We start from the raw sequence: 14,422 nt of genomic DNA, 5'->3' as shown, positions 1-14,422 counted from the left end.
AGCCCACTCCTTTCAGCCTCAGGGAGTCAATCAGCCCAGCCCTCTTGGCCCGGTCTGCCCACCATCCCTGGGCAGGTGACCCCAGGCCAGCCACCCTCCACAGGATCCACATTTGGTCTCTGGGAGGCCTGCCATTTGTGGACATATATGATCACACTGTCTCCCATAATTTTTCATCCAGAATTTTTAAAAATATGACATAAAACAAGGCACTAACATTTTTTCCCCAGTAGTTAACTAACTTTCCCAGCGTCTTTATTGAACAAGCCACCCTTTCTTCATTGATTTGGCATGCAACTTCCTTATACTTAAAATTTTATAGAGGTTCCAATCCCAGTAATGGCAGAGTGGTACCTAACAGACCGACCTTCCCCATATAACAAACTTTGGACAAAATGTAAAAAACAATCATTGAAAACACTGGAGAGGAAAAGCAAAAGCAGACAGAAACTGGAAAGTTGTTTACACTTGGAAGAGAAAATGACGCTAGGTGAGTTTTCCAATTTTAGAGCTCATGCCTTAACGACAGGCCCTATTCAGTGATACATCTGGGACAGACACCTGCCATCTTACTACCTTGAAGAACCAGAAGAAAGACTTGGGGTTTCTGTAGCATCCAGAAAATAAATAGGGACATCCTGCAAAGGAAAGAACCACAGTAAAAGAGCATCAAAGTCTTCATATAAATTCTTTCCCTATCTTTCTTTGTCCTCTGAACTGCTCCTGGGCAGCGCAGATACCAAAAAGTCAGTTAAAATTAAATAGTTGCACAGAGATTTTAGGTGGTACTTACTGCAGGAGACACTGGGTTTCAGCTAAGTTAACTGCCCACCTAAAAAAATAAAAAGCAATATTCTTAGGAAGAACATGCCAGAATCCTGAGACTCTACAATGTGTCGTTCACAATATCAAGAATACAACGCAAAATTACTGCACACACAAGACTAGGAAATGTGACTGATGCTCAAGAGGAAGGGCAGTCAATGGAGATCGATCATGTTTGAATCATGTTTTTGAATTAGCAGACAAGGGTTTGAGAGTAACTGTTATAACAATGCTCAGCAGAAGTTTAAGGTCTTGGGCCACTTCTACTCCCTCCCCTTGAAAAGGGTATAGAATAGGTTATCCTATTAGGCATACATGCACATGTCCTTCCAAAAACTAGAGTGAGAATTTACCAAGCTGATGAAAGTTTAAAAAAAAAAAAAAGTAGCTTTGGGAAGAAAAACAAAGACAGGAGTTTTCATTTATCTTGTGTAGAAAGTAAATCAATGATAGGTCACTGTGTTGGCAGAAAGCTCTTGACAAACCCTTGGATCCCCAGATATCTTGGGTCAGACATAAAAGAGTTAGCAGCCTTGGGATTCCGTGGCTCTTTTTTAGTCCCTCAGATTTACCATGTTTACTAAAATCTAACTAATCCCACTTCTGCAGCCCTGCTTGATTCTTTGGACCAGCCCTAGATTAGTCATTAGCCGAGCGGTTTCAGATGGTCTGGCTGGACATTCTCTGCCGCACACCCATTATAGTGAAACCCCAACCCAAAACTCATGATTCAGGATGGAGTTGGAGTGATTCCCTAAAGAGATTTGTTTGTATTTTTTAAGAGTTCTTTATAAATTTATATGCATATATGCACAACCCAAGGACACGGACAACGGTAGGGAGAGGGACTGGGGGGGGGATGGGACAGGATGGAATGGGTCACTGGGGAGAAAAAGGGACATCTGTAATATTTTAAACAAAAATAAATTTTTTAAAAAAGAGTTCTTTATATATTAAGGATGGAGAAGAAATTTGTTTTCTTTTTATAAATTCAACACAGCATGATCATCTCCGTAGGGAGTAGAGAGAAACTACATGGGAGTTCCAAAGCCTGCTACAGACAAAGCCAGGGTCAGCTCTGCAAGCCGAAATGGATCACCTGATTAACCCGTTTCCTTATTGTTTAGGGAAAATGGCGAGTCCACTTCTTGCTCCCTACTCTGCAAGCAAGTTTGCTCTCGATGGGTTTTTCTCCTCCCTCAGGAAGGAATACTTAATGACCAAGATCAATGTGTCAGTCACCCTCTGTATCCTCGGTCTCATAAACACAGGTAAGGTCAAGAGATTAGCATACATGGCCTGCAGATGGACCGTCTGCCTTATGATTCTGGGAAAAGAAGGTGCTGAACTCCCTGATTCATGTGTAGCGACCTAAAAGCCAGCGAGGGCACTAGGCCTCATTTAATGAAGTACTCCTGTCACTAGTGGAGCTACTCTTTGACCCTTTTCTTTCCATTCTGACCACCAAATACGCTGAGCGACACCACACTCATCACCTGAGTCTATGCAGAACACCTAGTATCTTCTTGGACTGGCAATGGCCATTACTTTCCTATACAAGACTTATCAAATACGAGTTTATTTTTCTTAATAACATCACCAGTAATAAGACATATCAATATGTGAACCCTTTGATATGATGCACTGAGAAAGACACAGCATTGTTGTTACCGTATCCTTTCCAAAAATGCATCACCTCATCCCAAGTATAAGGGAGCAGGGGGCAAAACCATGAGAGACAAGGAAAGACTAAAGAACTGCCACAGATTGGAGGGAAAATAAGAAAAATGTAATACTAAGTGAAATCCTGGATAAGATCCTAGAACATAAAAAGGGTATTAGTGAAAAAAATAAGGCCTGTAGTTTGGTTAGTAATATTGTCCCCATCACATCATATGTGCCCTTGATGGTTGTGCAATGGTTCTGTAAGCGATTACGATCAGAGGAAGCAGAGGAAAGGGTGCAAGGGACTACTCTGCATAATTTTTATAACTTCTCTGTAAGGCCAAATGCACGATTATCTAAAACATGCGGCAAGTACGCTAAGAAAACTTCATTTAAAGAGTAATTGAGTAAATTGAGCAGTAGTGACAGAAAGAGAGAGAGAGAAAAAGGCTGAGGTGCTCAGTGGAACGAGAAAGAGATGGAGAGAGAGACAGAAGCTGAGTGAGAAGCACATGAAAGTCGGGAGGAAAGGAGGGAAGGAGGAAGCCGATCCCAGGAGAGCTTCCTTCCAAGTGAAAGTGGTTGGCGTTGGCAAGGGAACGGGAGCAAAGGCCTGGGAACAAAGGCCTGGGTCCTCCTCCTCCTTCTGCAGGTCAGTGAGTCATTGTCACGCAGCGCTCTGGTTTTGCCCACTGACACTTACCATTTAGCTACTGGGCCATCGTATGACTCTGTTCTGCTCACTCATGTTACTCCCTCGCCCCCAATCACACACCCAAGAGAGGGACACCATTCAAACCTCTCAGCTAATTAGCTCTAACTGCCCTCCCAAATCTTCATCCAGGAAGACAGGGCCTGTATTAAGCCTCTCTTTCCCCAACACACCCAGCCTTCTCTGTGTATTCCCCATAGGCTATGGACCTTTCAGAGTAAGCCCTTAGTGGCTAAGTTGTTGGCGTCAGCAAGCCTTTCATCATGTAGACTCTACTGGTCTTGGGTGACCCCACTCTTCTCTTGTCCTTTAACAGACTCAGCCATGAAGGGGATTTCTGGGATACTCAAAGCAGAAGCATCTCCAAAGGAAGACTGTGCCCTGGAGATCATCAAAGGGGGAGCTCTGCGCCAAGAGGAAGTGTATTATGGCAAATTACTGTGGCCCCCTTTCCTGCTCAGAAATCCAGGAAGGGGCATCCTGGAATTTCTCAGCCTAAGAAAATATAATGTGGAAAAATTTATAAACAACTAGAAACTTCCTTAGGGCTGGGCATGACAAGGGAGCTTTGGATTGTTCTGCTTTATATTTATCTAAGCTCCACCCATGGAGACATCTACCTAGAGAGATAAATGAGTCTCTCCAGAGAGTTGCAAGTCATGCCTCACATCTCACAATTGGAAGGAGTTCCTCTAACACTTGCACAGTGGACACGTAATTATACTAAATGTCATGAACCTGCAGCACCTATGAGATTTTTTTGTTGTTGGTTTGTTTAGTTGTTTGGTGTTGGTTTTTTAGGGTTTTTTTTGGTTAATCCCTTCACCTTTTTTACCCCTCCCTACAATCCCCCTCCCCTCTGATAGCTGTCAGTCTGTTCTCTGCCTATGGGTCTGTTTCTATTTTGTTAGTTTACTTTGTTCATTAAATTCCACATATGAGTGAAACCCTATGGTATTTGTCTTTCTCTGACTGGCTTATTTCACATAGCATAATGCTCTCCAGGTCCATCAGTGTTGTCTCAAAGGGTAAGATTTCCTTTGTTTTTACGGGAACCTGTAGCTGTGAAATTGATAGTAACCATAGGTATAATTACAAGGTAGTTGTATCAAATTTCCCTCATCTATAATAACGTTCTGGTGCATAATATAATATTGATTATAATAGAGGTCACATAAACTTTATAAATCATAACCGGTAGCTATAACTTTAGTTCATCCAGCATGGTTCCTTTAAAACCATAACCTATACAAGTAAAAGTTATCAATGTTCATTTCTTATTTTGTGTTTTGAATCTTTTAATTATTTTTGAGTTGAAAAAAATCACCCTACTCTTCATTTAATGGACATAATGTCTTCACTAAACTCTATATTTCAGATACTATTTTATTACTTTTATTGCTCCTCTAGGAAGGAGGACGCCTTGGTATGAATCACTAAGGAAATCACTAAGGGGTAGAGGTCTCTGGAAACCTGAGCCTCAGAACCTATGTGCATTTATTGCACTCAGAGTTCATTGAGCATCAGCACTTTACATGTGAATGCTCAACTGTTTTTCAGAAGTTTGGAGAGAAGGCAAGCGCTTGCCAGGTATCAACCTGACTGCAACCAAATAAGAAACAAGACATCAGCTATATTAACAACTCAACAAAACCCTAATGAATCGGGTCCCAAACAAGTAAGAGATGGCAAATTGGATAATTTCAGTAGAGTTTAATAACACGGGGATTGGATGCCAAACAGCAATTTTTGTTTAAAGATATTCTCTTACTACAAGAATTATTGTACTAACCTGTTAGGAAAATAAAAGTAAAATCACTAGACATTACATTTGTGGTTAGGGCTAGCCCTAATTTAAAACTTTAATGTCTACCCATAGGATATCAATATTATGAAATCACTCTATCATGATAAACAGGGGTCAGGTGGATTTATATGTACTCACATGCAAGGACCTTCAAGACATACTGTTAAGTATATAAAACAAGTTGCTTACAAATAGGTATAATATAATCTATGTTAATATTTTATACACATACACACATAGGCATTTGCAGTGCCTTTCCACTGCAAATTTGTTCAGTATAAATCAGCAGTTCCCTGATTCTGCTCTTTCATCATTTATTGGAAAGTAAGAGAAGTTATGAAACAATACTGATGTTGTTAGTAAACTAAAACTTTGATCTATCCAAGGATGTGTTGGTAAGTGTTTAACAACTGGCTCTCCAGAAAAAGAAAAGAAAAAAAGCCCTGATGTGTAATACTTACTATGCCCATGATGTAAATACTCTCGCCATGGTCGATTTCAAGCCATCAAGTGACATCACTGAATGTTTATGAGAAGAGAGATGCACCATCAGCTCTCTCAAACCTGTAGAGCTGGCTCCAGCATCACCACCCTGACTCTCTCTTTCCACATTCCTGACTAAATTACCTCTTCTTGAAGGCCCAGCTCAGTGCCTCTCTCCTTCTCCGAGGACCTGAAAGTAAAAGAACAGCTTGTTTCTACCACAGCCAGGGAAAGAGGGGGAAGCAAGGGCTCCCAAAGACAGGGGATACTCACACCTTTCAACTCTCAGGGTGTCTGTCAGCTTCTTCCATGAAGTCAACAGCCTTAACTAAAGTGTCAGTGAGTCCTGAAGTTGACCTTCAGGTTTGCTAGCACCTGAACTCCCCTGGGAGTAACAGGAAAACCCACTGTCAGTGGCTGAAGCAGGTAGACATTTATTTCCCTCCCATCGCACAGGGCCTGGGAAGGACAGATCAGGGCCTCAGGGAGCCAGGCTCCTTCTGCCTTTCCACCCAACTACCCATCCTTCTCCTTGTCGCTGTGCGGTCGCAAGACATCTGCTCCACCTTCAGCATCAAGCTGTGTTTCAGGCAAGAAAAACAGGAATGTGAAGAGCAAAAGCACACAGCACACCTGATGAACCTGGCCCCCCGATAAAGAGCCAGCTGGCTTCAGCTCACATCCCATGGGCAAGACTCACATCCTGTGATCACTCCTCTCTTTAAGAGAGGCCGAGAAATGGTACACATTCCCACCCCCCAAAAAATGGGGTTCTATTAGGCAGCCAGAAGTATTTGTCACAAACATAAGGCACAACAGAAACAAGGACATAGATCAGAAGGACACAAGTCCTAAAATGTCAGGCTCCTAACCATGGTGACAGGAGCCACTCCCACTGACCATCTGCAAGGTCCTAATTTGTAACAGTACCGCATCCCCCATGCTGAAGAACATCCCAGGCTTCTCATCTTTTCGCATTTCCCTCTGTGAAACTACGATTCCGTCTCCTCAGTAAAGAATGCATGAATGACCTTTGAAATCAGGTAGCAAGGAGGCCTGAGGTGACCTCAGGGGCACTGACTCTCATTGGCAGCCGGGGCAGTCATCCCAAATGCTGGAGAGCTCTGTCGCAATGACAGTTAGGTTCCACCTTGCCACCCAAGTCTGTCCACACAGGCTGGACCTTTCTCCTTGACTGGACTGCTCTGGGCCAGCCTCTCAGACCCAGAACATCAAAGATTCTCCAGGGCAGTGGCCTCCAAAACTTTTGATCACATACTTCATCATTAAAAAATTATTATCCATATGTGTTTCTAGAGATGTATAGTTGCTACTTATGTAATATATGCAGGTACAATTTACTAATGTAAAACATATGCAAAAAGAGAAATCTCAAAGAGACAAGATAAAATATATACATAAATTCTAATATTTTCTCCCCAGCAGTTCGTCTAATGTGTCCTCTTTGGAGACCATGGCTCTAAAGTTGTGTCAGAGAAAGAAGTCAGCATATGTTATGCTACTTCCCAGTTCTTTGAGGTGTACGATACAAGCCAACTCGGGGTGAGCTCCCATTCCCTGTTCAGGGTGCTACATGTGCCCCTCTGGCATTGCCTGCTACCCAGGGAATTGACCAAGAACCCACACCTTCTTCATTAGTGCCCAGCCCAGAGCACTAGGACACATGCTAATCAAGTCCCTTAATTTCTCAAGGGAGGTAAGCAAATCAAACTAATTTGCAGTATCAAGGGAAAAGAAAAATACATTGGCCACCCTGATACAGTGCTTGAGGTGTCTCACAACCACTCTGCCTCAGTGCCAACATCTCAGTGAAACCAGACCCAAAAAGGTCCTGCTGCCCAGCGCCCTCAGAGTCAGCTTAGTAGAGACGAGGTTGGATCTTTACGGTGCATTTTATTATCCAGACGGCTGGCAACCTGAGAGAGCAGCAGGTGTAACCCCTTGAAAGGACTGCTCTGACATTTCATCTCAAGTCAGCCCTTAAATATGACCAGAGGGTGGGAAAACATCTAAAACTTGTGAGTTGCCAAGGTCTGCTTTCTATCGTTGTCTTGCAAGGATTAGCCCGGGAACGCTGTCCCCCTTCAGACAGGTCTTATCCTTGATCTGCACTCAGAATGTATCTTCTTTTCTGAGTAATAGACCCATCCAGGCTTTGCAGTAGCCTTAGCCTTAGAGCCCTGTTGTTCTTCTTGCTACACGTCCTCCGGTTTCCCAGGGACTATAAAAAAAAAATCTCTTTTCTATTACGTGCCCCTCCCCTATCACCAGCAGCCCTAGATCTCTGTCCCACTTGAGAGCCACCAGTTCATGGAGAATGCCAAGGAAAGGCAGGACACCACTTAATACTAAATCGTCCCTCCTCTTAGCAATTCTCTGGTTCTTAGACTTTCAAGTTGTCTAGTTAGACTTAGATGTATCCAAATTCTCTCCTTTTTAAAGATGGAGAGAGGGATGGGAACTGGGCAGATGAGAAAAGAGAGAGTTTTCCAAAAGGTAAAACAGGATTTAGAACCCCAAGCTCACAGCAGGGGGGGGGGACAGGAGAAACCGAATTAAGTCTGCACAAATCCACACACTCGGAGTGAGGACACGGACCTAGAGCAACAGCTAATGCCACAGGGGAAAATGGGTTCTGCAAACACAGAAAAGTGCCAGCTGAAAACCCACTGAGTTAGGGAAGCTTTGGAGATGGTAGTTTCGGGGAAGGAAAATAAGGAAACCGAAGTCAAAGGGGAGAGCACACTGGCCCGTCGCATGGCCTGGGAACCAAGGGTGGAAACTGAGGGACAGATCAAAAGACCCACACCCCTGAGGCCTGAGGCCTGAAGGACCATGAAACCAGAGTGTCGACCTGTCTCTGTGCTGCGCTTGGCTGACCTGGGGCCGCTGGTTGGTGGCCTCCCTCCTACTGTCCTTCACAGGCCCGTGGTACCCTGAATTCCAGGTAACAGTGGACCAAAAGCTATGCCACCCCCCGGACCAAAGAGCAAAGCTGTTCTAACCAAAGACTTTTCCTTTTCACAGGCCTCCTTTTGCCATCAGTGGCAGCAGCGCCACCATCGGCTGACAGCGGTGGCTGTCACCACAACTTCTTTGCCACACGAGCCCACGTTCTTCCTGCTCTAGGGCTACCCCCAGCTCTTCACAGCGTGTCTGCTTCTGAGTCACCACTCGGGGCGACGAACAGACCTAGTGGGGGTGAGGCGGGGGGGGGGGGGGGCTGTCCTCTGGTGGGGCCTCCTGGCCCTAGTAGCCAAGGACACCACTGGCTTTGAGCTATGGGGAGCTAGAGCTGTTCAATAGCGACAGCTAGTGGTCACCCTCAAAAGCAAGGCGTTCTGAGCCCAAAGGGGAAAGAAAGCTCAAGCTGTGGGGAAATCAAGACAGCTTCCTGGCTGTGAGTGGAGGCTGGCACACATCCAAAGCCATTCTTGGCTGAAATGGTACGTAGAAAACCCACGCTCTTTAAAATGATGTGCAAGAACCCTGGCTACCTCCCCAGCCACATCTCCGGCCACCTGCCCTGCTTTTGATTCCTGAGGACATGAGCTGCTGGTGCTCAGGGCACTCTGCCGTTCCCGCCCCGCCTTGGCCCGTGCCATCTCTTCTACTCAGACAGCTCTTTGCTCTCCCCACTGTCTGCTGAGCTCCTACTTCATCCTTAGACTCAGCTCCACCAGTACCCCCTCCAGGAACATTTATCCCCTTCCACCAGGCTGAGATGCTGCTTTCCCGCCCCATCCCATGCCTCTATCATTTTTATTTGTCTATCACTTGAGTTCACGACACTTTAACTTACTGAACACAGATTTTGACATGTATAAAATATTTGATTAATGTTTGAGAAATAAAGGACTCCTAGACCCTAATATTGGGAAAGGCTTTAGAGAAAACAGAGACCCACGGGGACAGAACAACTTTGCATTTCAAGGGAGAGGTGCAGATGGATCTAAAAGTCATTTCACTGGATTCCAGCCTGTTACTCTTCTCACCACCCCACCCTGGTTTTGCCTCCCTGCTAACACAAGCAGCCCTGAGCCCTCAACTGTTGGGAGAGCCTCCCGCCTCTCAGCAGCCTCCAGATCATGCCGTCTCCAGCGATGCCCTAAATCCTAGCTCTGTCCCTTCCTGCCCACTTCCCGCAAAACCTTCTCATCAGAACTAAACTGCTTCTTCACAAAACCGCATGCATGAAGATGTTCATTAGCAGCATTGTCTGTAAAAGTTAAAAATTATAAATGACCAAATAGCCATAAGAATACAATTAATTCCTCCATATAATCTCCATAAGAATAAAATTATCAATCATATGCAAAACCTAAAAGACACATCACCACATTGAGATGCTTTGGGCTTTTCACTTCATTGTATTAGCAAGCACTCCCATAGTTCTATGTTCAGGTGCTATTCTGCTGTATGAATATTAACAGTAGAGACAGCCCCATCAGGTAGGTACTATTATGATTTCCACTGTTTATTTCAGAAAACATTTGGCTTGGTCTGGTATAAAACAGAAGGCAAGACACTTATTCTGGGGGACACTGAGAGGTACCTCAAATATTCTTCCATACAGAGTAGTGTGACACATATTCTTAAAAGAACTTGCCCAGTTGACTTGAGTTGAGTGAGTTTAAAATCTTATTTTAACTTTCGCCATCATTCCATGACTAGAGAAGTTCCATGTTTATTATTTTTTCAAAGTGATTATTTTAAATGTTTTTTATCTTATAGATAAACTTATGAAATTATATCAGACAAAATGTGCTGATTCACTAAAACTATCTGTTGATTTTTATGTACTGCAGGTCCAACTGGGGGTCCACATCATCATAACCATTAATAACCACAAGGGCAGATGTTCCAAATCGCAGGTGTTGCTAAAGCAGTAGTGATAGCTAACATTTATTGAATGCTTTTAAAATGTTATATTATGAATCCTAATATAATCCTGTAGAGAAGATACTATCATTACGCCCATCTTAGAGAGGAGGAAACTGAGATGCAAAGAGGTTAAATAACTTACTAAGTGAAACAGACAGTAAATGGTAAAGCTAGACTTCCAACTCAGGCTGTCCTACTTCCAGGTGTTCTTGCTGATCTACTGTCCCAGGCTGCCACTCAGGGTAGGACCTTCAGAGTGAGTAATAGCCCTGGAGAGCAGGTGGCGGATGTGATATATAATCTGGTTACAAAGTTGAAAGTTTCACAACTCTGAATTAACTATCACAATTACAGAAAAGTATTATAATCCATGTCAACAGATGGTCATTGGCACCACTTCAGCACCAAAAGGAATCCCCAGTTTGGGGTGTGGTGAAGTGCAAACAGCTCAATAGTGATACAGTACCACTGTGCAAGCCGAGGGACAACTCAATTGTGATACAGCACAGTTGTGAAAACAGCCAAGCTGTGAAGCAGCCCTGGCACCAAGTGACCCTGGGGCCAGGCCCCTCTCCACTGGATACCTCTGTTCTGCTAGCTGCTCTGCTCTGCTCTGCTCTGCTCCACAGCACTCCATGGCCTGTCTGCTTCCTGCTGTGCTGGTCTGCTCTGCTCTCCCCGGACATCTCAGTGTAGCAGCTCAGCCAGGGACCCACAGTCTGCAGCGTCCCCTGTAAAGGGAAAGGGCACTCTGGGAGCCAGAGGGGAACTAGCTTATATGACAGGAGTTCCCGCCCTTTGTCCCTGACTGGTCAGTCCTCGTGCAAATGAGGACTTCAAATCCTCACAGTTTGATTGGTCCAAAAGGCACTGTGGTGATTGGTCAGAATAAAGCCTCTCTGATTGGCCAGAGCTGTGCCTCTCTGGATGAATAGGGAAAGTCTCGGTCTCATCTTATTGGTTGAAATAGGATTCCAGGAACTTCTTTATAAAGGCTGGCTCAGGAGGCAGAAACACAGCGCAGGCAGGCAGTTCAGCAAAAGGAGGCGGTCTGGCCCGGGTTTCTCTGTGTGGTGCAGTTTGCATGAGAAGCCCCTATGCTCTATTTTTGGTTTTTGTTGGGTTTTTTTTGTTTGTTTTCTACTGATTTGAGAAAGAAAGAGGGAGAGAGAAAGAGAAGCATCTATTTGTTGTTCCGCTTGCTTATGCATTCATTTTGATTTCTTGTATGTGCCCTGACCAGAGATGGAACCCGCAACCTTGGCGTATCTGGACAACGCTCTAACTCACTCTCCCCCCCTCCCTCCCCCCACCCCCCACTAGGCTCTGATTTTTAAAATTTGAACCCAGTTAGCCACCAAGAGCCCTTTTAAATATATATATATATATACATATATATATATATATATGTTTCTATTGATTTCAGAGAGAAGAAGGGAGAGGGAGAGAGAGAGAAACATCAATGATGAGAGAGAGTCATTGATCAGCCACCTCCTGCACACCCCCCACTGGGGATCAAACCCATAACCCAGGCATGTACTCTGACCAGGAATGGAACTGTGATCTCCTGGCTCATAGGGTTGATGCTCAACCACTGAGCCACGCCAGCTGGGCCACCAGGAGTCCTTTTTAGTAGGTGTCTTTTTTCTCAGGCTTCACACTGATATTCATTTTTCGTATGTCTATTAAATTGTACTTACCATTGGTTAATAATTATCCTGAGGAATGCTGGGTAGACATAGTTACTGTTCAATAATGAGGAAATTATTAAACATTATGAAAGATAATGACATTAAAAGGCAAAAATGTGAAAAAATGTAAAAACATGAGAAATATTCATATTATAGTGTTGAGAGTATCAAGTGGGAAAAAGCCCACAATTGTAAGATTACTGTACTTAAAATATGTTTTAAAAATGTACATACAGACAAAAACTAGACGAGAGTGTGAAAAATGTGAAACTAATTTGTGTGTGAGTGGTAGGGTTAAGGTGGTTATTCTATTTTAAAAATTCTTTTAATGGTATCACATCACACTTTTTATCAAAATGAAAAAAGCAGGTAAAGGAAAATCTGAATGCTTGCTGACCCACTTCTCCATCAAGCTACCTTCACTGTTAGTTTGCAAAGCAAGCCCTTAAAGGGCTCTCTGCAGAGCGGGCTGCCAGCGACCTAATGTGCGATCAGCTTTGGGTGAATTTTACTACATCAATTGAAATATCCTCTGTTATAGATAATAGATTTGCGGAGCATGAACTAGATGGAAAGGTTAGTGTAGAAATGTGCAAAATGTGTAGAAAAGGCTCTGGAGGATATTTGGAATGTGAGGCCACCTGTGAAATAATTGGGACAGCTGAGCCGAGGCTGTGGGAGAAGTGACAGCTTCACCAGGAAGCCAAATTGTCAGTTTCAGAAAGAGGATGACACTGTTAAATAGCCTAATTTTACTGGAGAGCAAACATCCCTAGAATCAGAGTTTTCTTAAATCCTTTATATTTAGATTTTCAAAACATTGGCATAGTTACACAAATGACTAACATTATTTTTAGTTCCACTATATTGTGCTATTTTCCATGTCTTACTCATAACTGTTTATAAATGTGCTTTCCCTTTATTTTAATTGATTTAGCAGGTAGTTTGTTATTAACTTTGTTTCCTACTGGTATTTCTATCTCTCCCCACATACAAAGAACCAGCTCCTGAATCTATTTATCAGTTGTGCTTTGAATTCTAACATCATACTGTTTTCTCCTTTTATCTTCCTTTTATTCTCACTTCCTTTCCTTGATTTTTCTGACCATTTCTTAGGAATTTGTTTGAAAATAAATAGCTAAGTTATTTCTAATCTTCCTTATTTCAGTAATAAAAATATTTAAGACTACGAATTATCCCTGGGTCATGCCTTGGCCATCCCTTAGAGATTTTGTCCTTAATGTTCTCATTAGTATTGTTTTCAACACACTCTTAACTGCAGGTGTGGTTTCCTCATATTTCAAGAGTAAACCAAGGGAAGTTTCTTCCCAAAAAGTAGAGCTATTTATTTATTCCCACTTTTGTTTTGTTTTTTTACTTCTGATTGTATTGTATGGTCCAAGAATTCTGCCATAATGAAACAACTTTTTTTTAATGTAGTGAGGTTTGCTTTATGATCAATTTGGTCACTTTTTAATGCTTCCTGGGCATTTGAAAATAAAGTATATTCTCTGTTTTCAGGGTGTGTGTGTTTCTTTCTCTCCATAAAGATAAATAAGTATTACAACCTTATTAAATGTATTGTTCTCAGAACCAACTGTTAGAGGTCAGGCTCTGATGTCAGGCAAATCTGTGACTGTGAGCATATTTTGTAAATCTCTCAAAACCCCAGAAAAGTGGGTGTAGTGTCGCATTGGGTGCATAGCCCTAAAAGGGATTTTTATCTTCTTTCTGCTTTTTAATGAAGCCCACAGGAACTCCTATTACAATCTCCTGTCCTTTCCGATGCTCTAGTGCCCTCAACTCCCCAAGCCCTCTCACTATTTATTCCATGCCAATGACATTCTCTTCTTCTGCATCTTGGGCTCCCAAGCCCTCTGTCCTCTACTCGGTCCCATCTCCTTATATCCAACTCCAAACCCAGGACCTGGGCTATTGCCTCCCATCCTGAGAGAATGTCACTGGCCCTTGGTTCTATTACTTGAGAATCCATCCTCTGAACTTTTCCCTGCTGACTCCTTGCCCTGTTCCTCCTGGGAGAACAGGGGAAGTAGTAGGCAATGAAAAAGATCGTGACATACTCCTCATATGTTGATAGGCATTATCACAGCCATTTAAAAGTCTCGCCCGGCCAGCGTGGCTCAGCAGTTGAGCATCTGACCTATGAACCACAAGGTCACAGTTTGATTCCCAGTCAGGGCACATGCCCTGGTTGCAGGCTCGATCCCCAGTAGGGGGCGTGCAGGAGGCTCTCTCAGTGACTCTCTCATCATTGATGTTTCTCTCTCTCTCCCTCTCCCTTCCTCTCTCTGAAATCAATTTAAAAAAATTTTT

The 14,422-nt window shown here is 43.3% G+C and overlaps 1 protein-coding gene across 2 annotated transcripts in view; it reads left to right on the top strand.

Annotated features, from left to right (window-relative positions):
* The window catches only part of HSD11B1 (hydroxysteroid 11-beta dehydrogenase 1), a 34,387-nt gene extending 30,442 nt beyond the window's left edge, over window positions 1–3,945 (top strand). For both annotated transcript variants that reach the window (XM_081122005.1, XM_081122006.1), the window contains exons 6-7: window positions 1,953–2,096; window positions 3,519–3,945. In XM_081122005.1, the coding sequence (XP_080978131.1) occupies window positions 1,953–2,096; window positions 3,519–3,736 (362 nt within the window). In that variant the 3' untranslated portion in view covers window positions 3,737–3,945. The remainder of the gene's footprint in view (window positions 1–1,952; window positions 2,097–3,518) is intronic.
* Window positions 3,946–14,422: the final 10,477 nt, after the last annotated feature.

The sequence above is a fragment of the Miniopterus schreibersii genome (genome assembly GCF_964146895.1).
Source record: "Miniopterus schreibersii genome assembly, chromosome: 19".
NCBI lineage: Eukaryota > Metazoa > Chordata > Mammalia > Chiroptera > Miniopteridae > Miniopterus > Miniopterus schreibersii.
Note: the sequence above shows the minus strand (reverse complement) of the source record. Positions and strands in the feature narration are given on the sequence as shown.